The sequence below is a fragment of the Drosophila innubila genome (genome assembly GCF_004354385.1).
Source record: "Drosophila innubila isolate TH190305 chromosome 2L unlocalized genomic scaffold, UK_Dinn_1.0 4_B_2L, whole genome shotgun sequence".
Lineage (NCBI taxonomy): Eukaryota > Metazoa > Arthropoda > Insecta > Diptera > Drosophilidae > Drosophila > Drosophila innubila.
In genome coordinates, this window is record NW_022995372.1 from 4,258,497 (window position 1) to 4,275,311 (window position 16,815).

The following is a 16,815-nucleotide window of genomic DNA, read 5'->3' on the forward strand; positions in this document are numbered from 1 at the left end:
CGATTAAGCTGGTTAAAGCCACATTCTGAAATTTTTTTAGGAAATCATCGAAGAAACTGTTGCCATCGAGAGTAATTGAAAGTCTCAGTAACAGAAACGTGTATTATTTCTAGAATTAGCTAACTTTTTATAAGATTAGAAATTGGTGTCATATTTTGTTAATGCCTTGCAATTTGATAACAGGCAATATAACTGGAATATCATCTTTTTGTTGTACATAAATGGATTCTTTAGAATGTTCAACAGTTTGCATAAAAAGTAACTACAGAAATATTTAAAACAAATAATACAAAAGATAGATTTCAGGCAAATCAATTCATTTTATTAATTCAATTACACTGTTTTTTGAACTGATGCCTCACTTAATACGCCATCATCATCCCAGTCTACTTTACTTTTCTTCTGGTTTGCTGAACACAAAAGTCAAGTTGCATTTGCCGCAGTAGTGACGATCCTCGTGAGCAGCCATAAAGACTCCAGCACCACAGTTCTCTCCGGGACACTCACGTCTCAGACGATGGATCTTTCCATTCTCGTCAACCTGTAACATACAACAACAAATTAAAGGAAAACAAACACATAAATGATGTTGGAGCAGGAAAATGTAAATAGATTTGAGCGGAGCACTTAACCAAACCTAACAGTCAAGTCAATAAGCCCAAGATCAAGACTCAAGAATTCCAAGAACAGATCAAAGTATTGCTACTGTGGTTACTCTGTTTAAATTGATTGATGGATGTATACCTTGTAGTATTTCAAGACAGCTAGCTTGACCTTCTTCCTCTTGTGCTTGATCTTCTTGGGTGTGGAGTAATTCTTCTTCTTGCGCTTCTTGGCACCACCACGAAGACGGAGCACCAAGTGCAACGTGGATTCTTTCTGAATGTTGTAATCGGAAAGAGTGCGTCCATCTTCCAGCTGCTTGCCGGCAAAGATCAAACGTTGCTGATCTGGTGGAATTCCTTCTTTGTCCTGAATCTTGGCTTTGACATTTTCGATGGTATCCGACGGTTCGACCTCAAGAGTGATGGTCTTACCCGTGAGGGTTTTGACGAAGATCTGCATCGTACACTTCAGTCACCAACTGCAAAATACAAATAAATATATTGGAATCATTAATATTAGTACACTTTTATAAACACTAGACTATTACTATAGTTATACAAATACAAACACATGTTGCATGTTTTGTTTTAATATTTATTTATTTGTAGTTTTGTTTGTTTGGAAATCACTTAGAATCTAATTACACAAGTAATACAGCATTTATGACGCCATCGTTCTCGGGATTGTTTGTGACTTGTGCGTATTTACCCCAAACAACTTTGCCGGTTTGCGTTACCAAACCCAGCTCCGAGATGTTGACCTCAATCACTGTACCCTTGGTGATGACTCCCAGCGATGTGAACATTGGCGAGCTTGGATTCTTCTTCACCCCAATGATGGGCAGATGAAAGGTGGCCTTTAATTCGGGATGCGTTACATGCGCCTTCTTCATGCGCAGTGCCATCGGTCGGATGAAGCGTTCAAACTTGGGCGGTTTCCGTGTAAAGTTCTCGCCAACAAATGTGACTTTTGTGACCATACGCTTCCAGGCCTTTCGCTTTGTTTTTCCCGTCCTCAGCACCTTGAATACCTCGGCATCCGATTGGGCGCGCACTTTTGGTATGGGCACATCCCATTTGCCGGCCTTCTCCTTGCGCTTCTGCTTAATCATGTTGGACAGGACCTTGGCACTCGATTGGATGCCTCTGTCCAGTAGATAGTGTGGCAGTGCTCCATCTTCAACCTTTTCCTCCTGCTTCTTCACCTTCTTCTCTTCATGGGCTTGAATCTTCTTCTTGATCTGAATCTTTTCGTTGCGTCGCTCCTTGTTAAACAACTTGGCCTTGATGCCGCGCAACTTGCGGGCTTTGCGTGCCCGATCCTTGGGAAGACGTGCTTCCTTCTTGCGTTTACGCTCCTCATAATCGAGTCGTCTACCGTATAATTTACGGTGACGTTCCATATACTCATTCTGCGGCATGGTTTGTGTGTGTGTGTCTTCTGCAGACCTGCAACATTCAATGATATCGGTAAAAACAACAAGAACATTACAATTTGAAAAATATGTGCACTGTGAACTATCAAAAGTACATACATACATATATACGTACATACATAATCGCTTTACTTTTGACGATCCACAAGTGACATATTTAATAAATTTTATCATCACTCACCTTCATCATGTTAATTGCATATTTCTTTCACACAAGTTGTATGTATGTACATATGTATATATTATTTTAAACTTATTATAAAACATAACCACATGCATTAAATACGACAATGGCGGCACACATACATGCACATGTGTGTGTGTGCGTATGTACGTATGCATGTAGTCATATGAAATTCACGCGATCACAAATTTGATAAAAACCTTACAATTAATATACACTAAACTATATTTAGAACATATTCTCTTGATCTACTGTATTACTAGCACAATTATTTAACTTATTTACTAGCAAATTAACATAGAGAAAAATTCACCCACCTTAGTCTGGCAAAAGTACGATAGGAAAGAGTTCAGCACACGCGGCGTAGACAGGAAATGGAACTGACAACATGCAGAGTTGCTTTGAAGTATTCATTTATCGAGCCAGTCTCAAATGAACCAACAAAAGAACTTTATTCAAGCAATGTCAAACCTTAGGAACGTCGGAATGAAATGCAAATATAAAATGACAATTTTTTATACATTAAAAACGTTTTTAAATTATTTTTTATTAAATTGTTTATATAAATTAATTACCCTTAATGAGATAGCACATTCAAGTAAGTAGTTAAATCGAAGTAATTCTACACGATTGGATACAACACCGGTTTCGGATTATAATGATAATTTTTATGAATTTTGGCAGTTCGCCACTTTTATAATTAACTCTAAAAGTGAAAGTCGACAAAAATTCTAATTGATCCCTTGTTCTGGGAAACAGAACTCTTGTTTTCGAGGTCAAGGCTGCCAAACCGTTTGGGTTTTGAAAGTACCATACAAGAATTCCCCGATGCTGTGACCGTGAAATGCCAAATTTCATAGACACATCAACTAATTTTTTTTTCCATCAATCTTAGTTTAAAAAAAGGGTTTGGAAAACTTTGCATTCGAAGACATTACCATGAAGTAAATTTTTGAATATATATTCGAATAACTTAAAAAAGACTATTCGCCCGGGTGATCCATAATTTAATTCGACTGTATGAACTCGTTAGAATTTTTCAAGATTATATTTTATTAATACATTTATTTTTATACATTTAAAAGAAGTTTCTTGATTTCGTCTTTTTCTGCTACGTCAACATAGCTCTGGCCATCTGGAGTTGCTCCATTTTTATCTGCACCCTTTAATTGAAAAAATATAAAATTGGAAATATTTTTTATATTTTTATTAAACTTACATTTTCTAATAGATACGCCACGCAGTTTGTGTGTCCTTCCCATACGGCAGCCAAAAGAGGAGTAATACCATGTTTGTCTTTTCTCTGTATCAAAAATAGAATAAAATTAGAAATGATATTTGTCATTTGTTTGGGGATAAAAATTATATATATGTATGTACACATATGTGTATACAAATTGTAATACATGTAAATGTAATTTTTAAATTTTTGTTACCAATCCAACTTTAGAAAAAGACAAAACTTCCTATAAAATAGCTAACTTGGCAGCACTGATGCGAATACGCCAACTAATATAATTTAGTGTTTCATCTGATACCTAGTTACCACCACCAATTCCCTAGGTTTTCCCCGGTCATTCGTACCGCAGGGTAGTTGCCGGTAGTCGAATTTCCAGTAGATTGATAACAACTGTGTCATCGCTGATCTTATAAATTACCTAAAATTTAGTAATCACTTTCAATTACTGAGATATTTAAAAAATTATATACATATCAGCATAAACTAATTTGTTACACCAATACTTATTGCTTAAAGGCTTTTCAACTAAGCCGACTTTAACTTGTGCATGTATATATGTACATATGTATGTAAATATATTAATTAAACTATAAATGTAAAATACATACAACCTGTAGACACCTTATGTATACAACTCCATATACATATGTATGTATGTCTGTCAGTTTGTTGTACACTCGTACACATCTACATATTCGAATATGAGTAATGTATAAAGTATGTATACATTTGTATATATGAAGATAAGTTTTTTGGTTTGCAAAAAAATTGCACATGCTTACATTCACATCAGCCCCTAATTTAATAAGAAACTTGAGCACATTGAGCTGACCAAAATCCGCAGCATAATGTATTGGAAATCGTCCTTTGATCTCGTCGTTAACTTTCTGAGTCTGCAAAAAAAATTGAATTGTTAGTCTGGCAGTATTTGACGAATTATTCGTACGCACATCATTGCTAAACGTGGTTTGCACGGCATCTAATTCTCCATTCTTTATAGTCCAGATTATATTTTCATTATTATCTTCGCTCATATTTTGACAATATTAATTATAACCTTTTTATACTTTGTCCAAATAAGAAAATAAGTGCAAAAATTGTTGATGTTTCATCGATACTTTCGATAACTTAATGTGCGATACGATAACGCTGCGATGGTATTAGGGATGGCATTGGGTTACGCATGTGTTATTAAAAAAATATTAAAATCATTAAATATTTTACTTTAAAATTGAGGTATAATTTAATTAACATGAAATAAAAAAATAAATATATTATTGAAAGGAATATTCGATAGCTCGATTGAATGATTGGATGTTAAACTGGCGCCACCTGTCGCTTATATTTTGCATTAAAAGCCTTGCATTACGCGTTATCACTGATAACAGGTTTCCCGTGCTTTTTACGACCAATACGAGCAATATCTGATAAGATTAGATAAACGTCGGGCGAAATAAGTTGGCTTAGCCTAAAAACGAAATGTTCACTACTTTAGTTGTTAGTTAGTTATTTTTGAACGTGCATCGTTGAGTTCATATAATTTTTTAGTGATTAAAATTGTTGGTCATAAGATATCATGAAAAAAGTAATACATATTACATTTCTTCTAACGGCGCTTCTACTTCTATTACCTGCGAGCTACACACTCGCTGATTCCCAAAATGACGCACCAAAAACTACAGCAAATACAACAACAAATACAACAACAACTCCGAAGGTTTGAATTACGCATTTAATTACTGTTACTTACATTGTGTAATAGATTTTTGAAAATATATGTATAGGTTGATCAATAAGTTCTATATCTGACTCATAACGGTGCACACTCATGTACATATGTATATAAATATAAATACGTCCATACTTAAAGATATGATAAGCTTATGGCTCTTTAATTATTTAGCCGTGTATAAAAAATGACGAAGTTGCAATACCCTTCTTAGCAGTTTGAGGACACACCCTGTTTAGTTTTATCGCATATGTAAGCTTATTTAAAAATAACGGCCATTTTTATTTAGCCTATGCCCCGGTTAACCGCTTAGTTGAAAATATTCGTATATTTTTTTACTACAAAATTTATATATTTTAGTTTTTTGTTATACAAATATATTTGAGCTCATATTTTTGATTTCTTTAATGCCAATTGGACATCAGAATAAAAAGGAAATATAAAAAAAAAAACCATATAAAAATTTTGTTTATTGCAGCCAAAAACAGATGTTATGACAAGCAAAATATGCAAAAAGTGCAATTGCGATTCAGACAATAGTCTGATAGATTGTACAAATAAACTGGACGGTTGGTTTTCTGCAGATGAATGGGAAATTCTTCAAAATGGAAAAATAACGTTTGAAACTATTAGATTATCACACAACAATTTTACAAATATTCCCATATTGCCAACATATGGAGTGAAAAATTTGTTCTTGGATTATAATCAGATTTCAACGATTACAATCGGAGCTTTTCAGAATTTGACAAAGCTTACGAAACTTGATTTGTCCAACAATAAGTTGACTAAAAAGGCTTTAGTACCCGATGTATTCAAAGGTCCATATTCGGCTCAGGACTTTTTGCCATTGGAAAATCTTAAATCACTGAATTTAGGATATAATCAATTGCATTCCTTGGATGATGATTTATTTGAGCATGTTCCACATCTTGAGGAGCTGATTTTATGCTCAAACATTTTTCAAGTGATCGATAAACTTACAGAAACTGCACTCTCAGGATGTTCGTCATTAAAGGTAATTACATTTGATATTATTTTCAAATTGTAAATAAAGTAAAGGAGACTTTTATTCTTTTTTAAATTTAGATTTTGGATATATCTTATATGGAACTTAAAACCTTACCTGATACAATCCTTCATGGTCCCCGAGATCTGGATACGCTTATTGCCTCTGGAAATCTATTTGACAAATTACCCAAAGCTTTAATGTATGCAAAGAACTTGAAAACTCTGGTTCTAGACGAGAACCCTATCACAAACTTGGAAGGAGACAAGTATGTGTTAGGCAAAATTAATTAAATGAAATTTTGTACTTAATTTGTTTACATTTTCAGTGTTTTTCCTGCAATGACAAGCTTAACATATCTTAGTCTGTGTTATATGCCCGATATCTATAAAATTGGTCCAGGTGCTCTGAGCGAACTTCAAAGTATGAATATTAATACTAATTTTAAGCTAAAATCTAATATGTATAATATTTGTATTTATAATTCTTTGCAGATCTAACTGAATTAATTTTAAATGAAAACACGCACCTTTTCGAAATAGACCCTCTTGCTTTCTCAAAGAATGTAACAGGAGGTGACTATTTGGACTATCCTGCACTTGAGAAGGTAAATTCTTTCTATATAGTAATATAACTCTTATTTATCAATTTTTTTTCATTATAGATTTATTTAAATAATTGCAACCTTACTGTGTTACCAAGAGACTTAATTATTCGCTGGGATAAATTGCACGCTTTGGATCTGCGTTTTAATCCATGGTCATGCGATATGTCTAACGAATATATGATTAACTATCTAATTCAACATGTTAACAAAACAACACCAACCTTAGCAACAGGTGTTACTTGTGTTTATCCAAATGAACTCAAAGGTGTTGAAATTCTGAAAGTTTCTAATGACAAACTGATGGAAGCTTCACACTCGGGAACCAGTTGGATTTGGATTGTTTTACTAACCGTTCTATTATCCATATTGCTTGTCTTGATGGGTATCGTATCATATCGACGGGGATACTGCGGATTGGGGAAGAGAAGGGAGGCAGCTAGACGAGCATTGTATAATCGCACAAGTTTTAATGAAGACTTTCATATATAATTTATAAATGTATGTAACCAAAAATTATTTTCCTTAAATAAATAAAATATAATAAAATTGTGTTCTTATATATATATGTTCTTTTCAAACGGAGAACTGAAAGTTTGATAGATATCAAATAATATAGTCATCTATATAGTTATGGATTCTTTTTCATGTATAGTCAACCAGTTTATACATTTCATTAGCTTTATTAATTTCTCTCGTTAGTAAATAATTGTATATTTGGTTTTTAATATTTTCTTTTCATACTTTTAAAAAGTAATTATATATTTTGTTCGTATATTAACAAGCACTGACTATAAGAAAATAGTAGTTATGAGTTGATATTTTATAATCGAGTGTATACAAATAAATTTTTTTTGCTTAGGTGTGTATACATGTAGTTAAAAAAAATATTTGACAAAAACAATTGAAGATTATTCACTAAACTTAATGTGCAAAATAAATACATATTGTATGTAAGGTAATAGCTTTACAGGTCTTTTAAGTTACATTTGATTTTTTCTAGTTTTTTTTGTTTGTTCTTTTAATTTCACTACCAATTAAATCAACAACAATTCCCATGCACGTGATAAACTTTGATAAATGTGCTTTTAACATTTACTTTGACGCATAATTAATTTAAAATACTATTCTCTATATTATGTTAAATATATATGAATTACTCATTTTTAAGGTCAACATTGTATATATATCAAATATGCAAATATGCATATAGTGTATTCAGTTAGTCGATTATTGTATTACAAATCAGTACACGTGGATTGTTCTTTCCTATGGATTTTTTTTGCTTTGTCGTGCGAACAACATTTAGTCATATCAATAACAAAAATTCACAAGACACGCACATAAGACGATTAAACATTATGTAAAATAAATTTGTATATAGTATAACAATATCTGGCCAACAATAATGTCGAGTATATTGGTACATATTTGACTTCGTTGTGCTCTTATTGTTTTTTGTTCTTTTCTTTTCAACTTTTTTTTTTATTTTAATTTTTTCTACTGTGCTTTTCAAGGCATTCCTGATAGGCCAGTCAAGGTGCCTCCAACAAGATGCTGCTGCTGTTGCTGCTGTTGATGTATGAGGTTGACGCGTGCTCTTTGCTGTTCAAGTCGTTGAACGGTGGCTGTCAAATGTGAATTCTCCACATATAATTCCTTGACAAGAATGTCAGCATTCTGCAGACGTTGAGTCTGATCCGCTAGCATAACTGTCTGCGCTTCTATCCGACCATGCAAATCATTGAGATCCACTTGATGCTGTCGCCAGGATTCTGTAAAATAACACATGTATTTTATGATTAACTATAACAAATAATACTGAAAACCATTTTTTCTTTGTCTAGTTAGGGTCTCAGCTAAATAACTGACACATATTTTTGTACGTAGAATTTTTAGAATTCAAAAATAACTCTTCGTTTAAATTTAACTGGACTACCAAAACAAGAAACTGGTAGTTAGAAAACCAAAATTACGTTAAATGTCATAAAGTAATTAAAATCAGAAAATAAAATTAAATAGTGCATAATTATAAATACAAAAATCATCTTTTCTTGAGATTCTTTAAATTTGATTCCTAGTATTTTTTGATTTTGTTATTTTAAAATAAATATTTAGAATTAATTTGGCATTTATTTTAAGCACTCGTACTTACGCTGCATCAGGGACTCGGTGTATTTTTGTTGCTGCTTGATCACATTTTGCAAATGACGATTACGCAATTCTAGTTGGTTAAGTCGTTGCTGCAGCGTCGGATGCGTTGTTCGCTGAAAACCGAAAGCGGATTTAAATAACAGAATTACTAACAAATCGATCGATTAATACTGTAATTTATCTCACCGCATAAGCCTTCTCGAGCACGGGACGCGCCTCCTGCAACTGTTGCAGTTCCATTACCAAACCGTCACGTTGCAGGCTCAAGTCCTTAATCTGCTCCTTGAGTGAGAGCTCGAAGAACTTGAGGCGCTTCAGCTCCTCCTTTAAAAGGCTTGGACTGTTGCACTTCTCGTTGCTGAGGCAAGATGTTTTGCTGGTCGACACAAGACTGTGCGAATCAAAGCTCTTGTTCGATGCTGTTGATGAGGTCTCACAATCCGCAATCTCACCCTCCGACTGCGTCTGCTTGGGCTTACAAATGGGCGGAGGCGGACACGCGGATGAGGCATATGTTGTATCGATGTTTGTGGGCGATGGACCCGACGATGAACTATCTAGCGGTGTAGTACTAAAGATGGAGGTCTCCGATGTGGTAAGATTGTTTCTAAAAGATACAGTCTCATTAGCATAAACTCAACACAAAGAAATGCCTCGATTAAATGCTATTTTCTATATATTTAAATATAGGCTTAATAATAAATAATAATAAGCAAGTTAGAATTATTTTGTCGAGAGATATTTATTTAGACATGTTCTACGGATCGTACAGCATTTAAAACCCTGCCAAGGTATTCTTAAATGTAAAAATTTAACTTGTTTTTTATTATACTTATTACACAAAATAATAAAATCATAAAGTATTTAATGTATATCAATCAGGAATCTAAAAAAGATCCTAAAAAAATGTCCAATACATAATTTTTTGTTAAAGTACCCTGTAAAGGATTCATTTTTTTTTTTATTTTAAAAAATATTTTTATGTTTATATTTGATGTTGATAAAAAAATAAGCCCAGGTTTTTTTTTCAGTGAATTTAGAAATGGAAAATAGGAGTTTTTCAGTTTTCATTTTAAATAATAAGTGAAATTTAATTTATGTATATTTATTTTATTGATAGAAATCCATATTAATAATTTTTAATTTAAAAGAATAAGAGCGCTACTAAAAAATGTAAATGTACAAAATCGTACGAAAGTAAATACGTACTTATAAAATCAGCTTAAATTAATTTAAATTAAAATCTAGAATGTTTATTTATTTAAAAGGAAATACTAAATAAGTAATAAATTTAGAGGAAACATAAAACATTAAGTTACGCACAAAAACATGGACACTGGACAGCTGCAAAACATTCATACACAAAAATCAGAGATGTGAATTAATTTACTCACCGGCTGGTGGCTTTGTGTGTGGGAGATCCAGCAAGCAAAGCCATGTTGTTAGCATTACTTTCCTCTGTGGCGCCATCAAAGGATTTGATGGGTTCTTGGATGGTGCTTTGGTGCCATAGATAGCTAATGGGTGAACTGGCCGGACTCTGGCCGACCTGCACATTGATCTGATGCAGTGCATCGGGATTAATCTCGCTGGCACCCGTGAGTATTTCCACACTCTCGCCGAGACGCGTGCGCAGATCCTCAACCTCGCATTGCAATTGACTAATTTGCTGTGATTTTTCCTCCAGCATGCGTATGGAATTGGTGCGCAGTGTGGTGGCCTCTTCTTCGAGTTCCATGTACTGCTGCTCCAGCATATCGCGCTCGTCGATGGGCGACAGTCGTCCATCCTTGCTGAACTGCTCCTCGTATTCGCGCACCTTTTCCATTAGTTCGGTGAACTTCTTGTCGCTCTCCAGCTGCTCATCCTCATAGATGTGTCGCTCCTTCTCAAACATTTGTCGTTCCTCGCTGAGTTTCGATTGCCAGTAGTCCTCGCAATCTTCGTACGCCCGCTGCATTTGCTCCAGACTGCTTTCCAGCTCCTTACAGCGTGTCTCCGGCGTGGTGGCACGACTGTCATTCCCACTTCCACTTGCCACTGCTGCCTTTGGCGTTGCTGCCTGCAATTGCTGTTCCAACTGTGCGACACTCTGTCGCAAGTTGGCAATCTCCTCCTCATGGCTTTTACAGCGTTGCAGCTCGGAATTGAGTGCCAACCAATCTCCGCTATTGTCGCTCACCTCGCCATCTTCCGAGCACTTGCGCTGTTTGCCCAGACGCGGACTTTCCTCGGTTATGTGCGTCTTGCTTGGCGAGTCTCCACGCCGCTTGGTGGCCAATCCCACCGATACCGCCTCCAGCTCATCGTAATCTTGTTTCTTTTTTTGCCTAGACTTTGTGCGCGCCAAGTCAACACATAAATTCTCAATTTCCATGGTAAGCTCATCGGTTTTGTCACGCAATTGTGCGTTCTCCATTTGCAATGCCGTCATTTTCTCAATCACATGCAACATGTCATCATCTTCCGAGATCTTATCCTTGCTAACGCTCTCCTCTGGCTTGTTCAGCGGCTGCACAAGCTCACAACTGGCCAGATCCTGATTCAATTTAATATTTTGTTCCAGCAATTCAGTCATTTGCAGCTGTGCATTTTGCTGTTCCATCTCCAGTTCGGAGTTCTCGTTACGCACCAGCTCCAGTTCGGTCTTTAGTTTAATCTCCTCCTGCTCTAGGGTTTTAATTTGCGCTTCTAGCTTGGCCGTCATGCTCGTCCAATGGTCACGATCGTTGCTCATGCGCTGCGTAAATTCGCGTACCATACTCGCATGTTTCTGCTCCAGCTGAAGCACCTGCTGCTTGCAATTGTCCTCCATCATGGCATGACGCTCATCCACCTCGGCGGCCAGCATTGCCACACGCTGATTGGCCGCCTTGTTATCCGCTCGCAGCTTGAGATTCTCCTCGTGCTGCTGCCGGAATGCCTGACGCACTGATCCCAACTCCATTGACTGCAGGGATACCAAGGCACGTAACATATTCGTTTGCGGATCCATCTCTAGGCCACGCAATTCCTCTTCCAGCACTTTGGTCAGCTGACTGAGGTTCACCTCCTCTTCATCAAAGCCCAGGGCGTGCAACAATCCGTGACTGTTGACAATACTTGACATTTCCCAGCTCTCAATAATACTGTGCGCACTTACGCTCTCCAGTTGCTGTGGAGTCACAATATCTGCAATTATTTATTTAGAACAATTAATTGACCATTGAAATATATAATAGTTGATATGCAATACACTGTATACACTAGGAGTTGTAGCCCAAATTACCAGATGGAAAATGTAGACGAAAGCTTAAATGGTTGCATCTCATAGAAGCGTTACATTAATTTAAAAAACAGATAATTCAAACATCTGATTAGCTCTACCGTATCATCATACAAAAAGATAATACTACTGACTACAAATATGAGGAGTTTAATAAATGCCTATCTATAATTAATCAATAATCTTACTAACAAAATTAATTTGTTTGCTTTTTTTTCGAAACATTTTGTAGACAGTACCTTGCAGTAAATATCCTGTTACTTTTCTAGCAAATATTGTGAAATTTTTCGAAATAACTTTGAATTAATTTGTATTTTAAAAATGTAAAATATAAATTTGTTCTCTTGTATTATGCCTTATGTATCGAAAATAGATTTGAAATTTTCTCAATTAGCCAGATATTTGTTGTTGGGTCTGCTTTTTTTTTAACTCATAATTCCTATTGCCAATGACAAATTTTTAGACCCAATTTTTAAAAATTCTGTGCATATTTGAATTTTTTCAATTTTGCAGCTATGTAAAAAAATTAAAAGCAACTTTTATGTAGTGCCTATTTAATAAATTTCTCTAAAAAGTTAGGTGATGTTTCTCTCAAGAAATATCTCACGATGTTCCTGTGGAAACTGTTATCTAAATAAAATGTTCTATTCTTCAAAAACGCAACTAGGGAGTAAAGAAATGATTTTTTTTTTGGCTTAAACAGTGCAGAACAGAGTGCGAATATGATAAAGTGGTTTTGTTGTTGTTGTTGTTTAAAAGGGGAAAAGGTGGATCTGAGGTTTATGCTTTTACAGTGTTACTGTGTGTGTTTCCGAATACGGACAAACCTTTGCAACTCAAACGGCATCCGGCGCTGCAGTGCTCTAACCGTGCTGACTGATGATGCCCTGCAGTGTGTGTAGAACCAACAAGTGTTCATTATAATTATCATTATAATTACAATTACATAATTGGTAAACTGGGCTAACGGCTAAGAGTGTTTGAATGTTGTGTCTCTCTATCTCTCTCTCTCACTTGGCACTTACCCAACGATTCCACGCTACTACATTCTTGATTCGCCTCTCGAAGATTACTTCGATTACTACTACTACATCTATTATTGCCAACCTGAGTGGCGACTGTTGTCGATTTCGTTGTTATTGTCGTGGAAGGCAGCATTTTAAATTGAAGATTCTTGCGCGCTGGTAACGAGGCACAGCGTTTAAGCTTGCTGCCACTTGTGTGGATGGAACGCATACGCCGGCTGCCTGGCAGATCGCTTTGCGATGATGAACGTTGCACCTGCAAAATTGAAAAATCAGTATTTATTTGGAATTTTTAAATGCAAACCCTAAACCAAACAATTTAAAAAACCAAAATAGGATGCAAAAAATATAGCATAAATTTCGAACAGAAAATCAAACCGAAACAACTATCGGTTTCGGTATTATTCAACGATTAGAATATTCATTAAGAAGCGTCCAGTTCATTAATATAAGGACAACATTGCACTTATTTTTATACAGGAATGTTCCAGAAATGACCACCCAAATGCAACGTGAAAAATCACATTTTTTTAAATCAGATAAAATAGGAAGTGAAAACCGGAGCAGGCCTGTACACCCTTTTTCATGATATTTTAATTAAGTGTTCCTCTAATGTTTGTTTCCTAATTTTAATATTATAATTTAAAGTTACCTAGTTTTGTTTTGCTAATAATTTCTTTGCCCTATTTTGGAATTCTTTATATTATTTGTTTAAATTAGAAACTCACTTGCGCTAACTGTTCGTTACAGCCATTGAGACTTCGGTGCGGATCTTCATCGGTATTGTCGGAATCCGTAGCCGAAAGCGCATTGAGACCAAGATCTTGTTGCGGTCTTGAACGTCGTCCGTATTTCTTGGTGCCCACTATTAGCTTAGGTGATACCTCACGATCGGACGCCTCGGCCTCTGGTGGACTCTCAACATATGTGCTGGTTGGTTCGTCACTAATGACTAGGGAACGCTCTAGAAATATAAAAACATAATTATATATCAAAAGATGTTTAATATGTCCTCTGTAACGTATTAAGTTAATTAATATGTCAATACGTAACTAAATAGAGTGAAAAATTATAGTTTCTTTTTTTATTTATCTAAATAATTTACCAAAGCGAGCTGCCAATTTTTCAATGATTGCATCGGAACCCTTTTTCTGCTTATAATACAGTCGTGTGCCCATCTTGTCACTATTAGCAGCTAATTACAACTGATGTAATAAGTGTGGAACGACCAATATTTATATGTAAATTGTTATACCTGACCGACAGGTTAAATACCTAATGCAGGTAGACACCCCATTTTAGTGTCATAAAAAAGAATTCATCATTTATGATGAGCAGCTGACGCCTGAGCTGTTAATCCTTACCTTTCAAACCAGATGATGTTCCCAATCCCGGTCGTGATGTTGAGCCGTCAAATTCCGTACCTAAAAAATTAAGCAGTGCCTCCTTGAACTGTTCAAACGATACGCCCAGTTTGGGGCTACTATTCGAGGTAAGACTGGATATTAGAGCCGATCCTTGATCACGCAGCTGGAGCAGTTGGCAAAGACGCGTGAGTGAAGCTTCATCGAGCAGACCTTTGTTGTGTTGCTGGGATGTATCGCAGCTTTGGAACATTTGATATAGTTTCTGCTCATATGGATCGGCCGACACTTCCATTATCTAAGCCGTCGCGAATTCAGTTCCCAGCTGATGCTAACATAATTGTAAGCATAAAAAAAACATTATTAATAAAAGTAAATCAATTTTCTAAGCATAGTGAGCATTTTCAAATACCCTTGCAGATTTATTTATTACTAAGAAGTTTGTTTATTTCCAACTAAATGTGACAAGTACCTCATATTTTCGAAATAACTTAAAGAACGACAGAAAATTAGAATATAATTTAAAGAAACCATAAGGATAGAAAAATGAAATTAAATGCTAGAAAATTTTGGAGTAAAAAAGAAAACTATTTTGAAATATTATTAAAATGTAAATGATAATTTTTGTGATCCGAATCATAACACACAAAACCCGCTAGCCGTTACAAAGATCTTGCTGAACCACTTTTAAAATATTCTTAGTATTCAGATGTTTATGTAGATTTAAAAATGGTATACTTTAAGTTGAAACAAATACATTTAAGCAACTACATTTTTCTCGCACATTAACTACATACTCATATATGTAAATATAACAACTTTAAGTACACACATTTTTAGATGGCACTGTTCCCTTACCCATTCGCGTTTAGTCTTATGAGTGCAAATAATTTGTATTTGTTTTTCTTTTACGCATCCGTAATCATTTTTAAGTTCTCTGTTTACGGAAAATGACTTTCTTGAAGATTCATGATTCTATTTGGATATTAATAATAGAAGAAGAATACATTAGATCAAATATATAGAATTCTAATATTATGTTAAGTTTGTATATTGAATTGCTTAATTAATAATGGAAATTATAATACATTACGAAAATGGTTATATTTGCAACAAACAACAATAATAATCAAATATGAACATGCTAAAGACAAATTTCTCGCCTTAAAGACAATAATATATTCATGGAGAAAACCATTTCAGAAGATACTTTTTTGGGAATATACATACATGCATAACTGTTATAGCTCCCAAAAGTGTATTGTTAGAAACACATACATAATAATGAAAAGCTTTAATAAAGCAGCGTCTTAGTTAATTGACAAGGACTATATTATATACACAAGCAGATAAATACATAACAATACTTTTACACAAAGTCCTAACTCTATTTACTATAAGAATGCATATAAACAAGTATATATGTACATACGCACATGCCTACACGCATACATATCTATTTATATATGTACATACAACTCATACATTGTTAACAGTGTATTAAGTAGATTAATCCATTGATGCGTGATATTAATATTAATAAATTCTGCATGGGTACAAACAACAATGAAAAGTTATATAAATTAAATTTGTGTTTATACTGTGTTTAGGTGAAATCGATAAAAGACTACTATTGTGTAGCTGTTGTAAACTCCGCCTCGGCTTCTCAGTTGGTGGTCGATTTGAGCGTTTACAAGTAGAGTTGCAGTTTTTAAACACTTATATGCACGTAATAACATAAATTTAGAGACGAAAAATTGCACGATTTTAATATTTTAGCACTAGATACGTAAATTTTTGAGAATTGATAAAAAACATAATTATAATACAGTAATAAACTAGTGGGGGGTTTTGTTACTTATCGATATTTCGATATCTTAGCTATAAACGATATGTCATTAAATTAAACATGTTTCCATGGTAACGTGTTTTACAGAACGCGAGTAGACCGATACATTGAACTTCCTACATTTCAAGTAATTTTCCGATAACGTTGTAAGTAAATTGTATGCCAAATTTGAAAAAAAAAAACAGTATACGATATATAAAAAAAACCTGATGTAAAGTAGAGATAAAATATTTAAAGTCTATAGATCGTTTATACCATAAAATATAATTTTATATATTATAATTATATAAATAATTTCTCTTTTCACATCCGATCAGTGAATGTAATATATGTCTTATAAAGCTGGTTTCC

General features: G+C 34.6%; 5 protein-coding genes across 7 annotated transcripts; 1 reads left to right on the forward strand and 4 right to left on the reverse strand.

The window, feature by feature from the left end:
* Positions 1 to 300: 300 nt before the first annotated feature.
* LOC117781375 (ubiquitin-40S ribosomal protein S27a) lies at positions 301 to 2,624 on the reverse strand. The gene is made up of 3 exons (XM_034618125.1): positions 2,543 to 2,624; positions 745 to 1,084; positions 301 to 541 (listed from the first exon to the last, which is right to left on the reverse strand). The coding sequence occupies exons 2-3, from the start codon at positions 1,063 to 1,065 to the stop codon at positions 392 to 394; spliced, it is 471 nt and encodes a 156-aa protein (XP_034474016.1). The 5' UTR covers positions 1,066 to 1,084; positions 2,543 to 2,624; the 3' UTR covers positions 301 to 391.
* On the reverse strand, positions 1,185 to 2,662 carry LOC117781373 (ribosome biogenesis protein NSA2 homolog). The gene is made up of 2 exons (XM_034618123.1): positions 2,543 to 2,662; positions 1,185 to 2,054 (listed from the first exon to the last, which is right to left on the reverse strand). Exon 2 carries the CDS (start codon positions 2,024 to 2,026, stop codon positions 1,247 to 1,249), a length of 780 nt encoding a protein of 259 aa, XP_034474014.1. The 5' UTR covers positions 2,027 to 2,054; positions 2,543 to 2,662; the 3' UTR covers positions 1,185 to 1,246.
* Positions 2,663 to 3,254: 592 nt separating this feature from the next.
* On the reverse strand, positions 3,255 to 4,573 carry LOC117780341 (myotrophin). Its single transcript, XM_034616826.1, has 4 exons — positions 4,416 to 4,573; positions 4,248 to 4,358; positions 3,445 to 3,528; positions 3,255 to 3,388 (listed from the first exon to the last, which is right to left on the reverse strand). Exons 1-4 carry the CDS (start codon positions 4,497 to 4,499, stop codon positions 3,296 to 3,298), a joined length of 372 nt encoding a protein of 123 aa, XP_034472717.1. The 5' UTR covers positions 4,500 to 4,573; the 3' UTR covers positions 3,255 to 3,295.
* A 380-nt stretch (positions 4,574 to 4,953) lies between these two features.
* Positions 4,954 to 7,357, forward strand: LOC117794508 (leucine-rich repeat neuronal protein 1). Its single transcript, XM_034635145.1, has 6 exons — positions 4,954 to 5,182; positions 5,673 to 6,212; positions 6,284 to 6,471; positions 6,532 to 6,626; positions 6,698 to 6,810; positions 6,868 to 7,357. Exons 1-6 carry the CDS (start codon positions 5,042 to 5,044, stop codon positions 7,297 to 7,299), a joined length of 1,509 nt encoding a protein of 502 aa, XP_034491036.1. The 5' UTR covers positions 4,954 to 5,041; the 3' UTR covers positions 7,300 to 7,357.
* Positions 7,358 to 8,089: 732 nt separating this feature from the next.
* LOC117794507 (blastoderm-specific protein 25D) lies at positions 8,090 to 16,463 on the reverse strand. Of its 3 annotated transcripts, XM_034635142.1 has the most exons (9): positions 16,217 to 16,458; positions 14,616 to 14,946; positions 13,980 to 14,215; positions 13,252 to 13,507; positions 13,054 to 13,113; positions 10,356 to 12,132; positions 9,148 to 9,568; positions 8,963 to 9,074; positions 8,090 to 8,582 (listed from the first exon to the last, which is right to left on the reverse strand). In XM_034635142.1, exons 2-9 carry the CDS (start codon positions 14,908 to 14,910, stop codon positions 8,320 to 8,322), a joined length of 3,420 nt encoding a protein of 1,139 aa, XP_034491033.1. In that variant the 5' UTR covers positions 14,911 to 14,946; positions 16,217 to 16,458; the 3' UTR covers positions 8,090 to 8,319. The 3 variants fall into 3 exon arrangements, with proteins under 3 accessions (XP_034491033.1, XP_034491034.1, XP_034491035.1); XM_034635143.1 differs by lacking the exons at positions 13,054 to 13,113; positions 16,217 to 16,458; XM_034635144.1 differs by lacking the exons at positions 8,090 to 8,582; positions 8,963 to 9,074; positions 9,148 to 9,568; positions 13,054 to 13,113 and adding an exon at positions 15,474 to 15,590 and having other exon boundaries at positions 10,352 to 12,132; positions 16,217 to 16,463.
* Between the last annotated feature and the right edge of the window lie 352 nt (positions 16,464 to 16,815).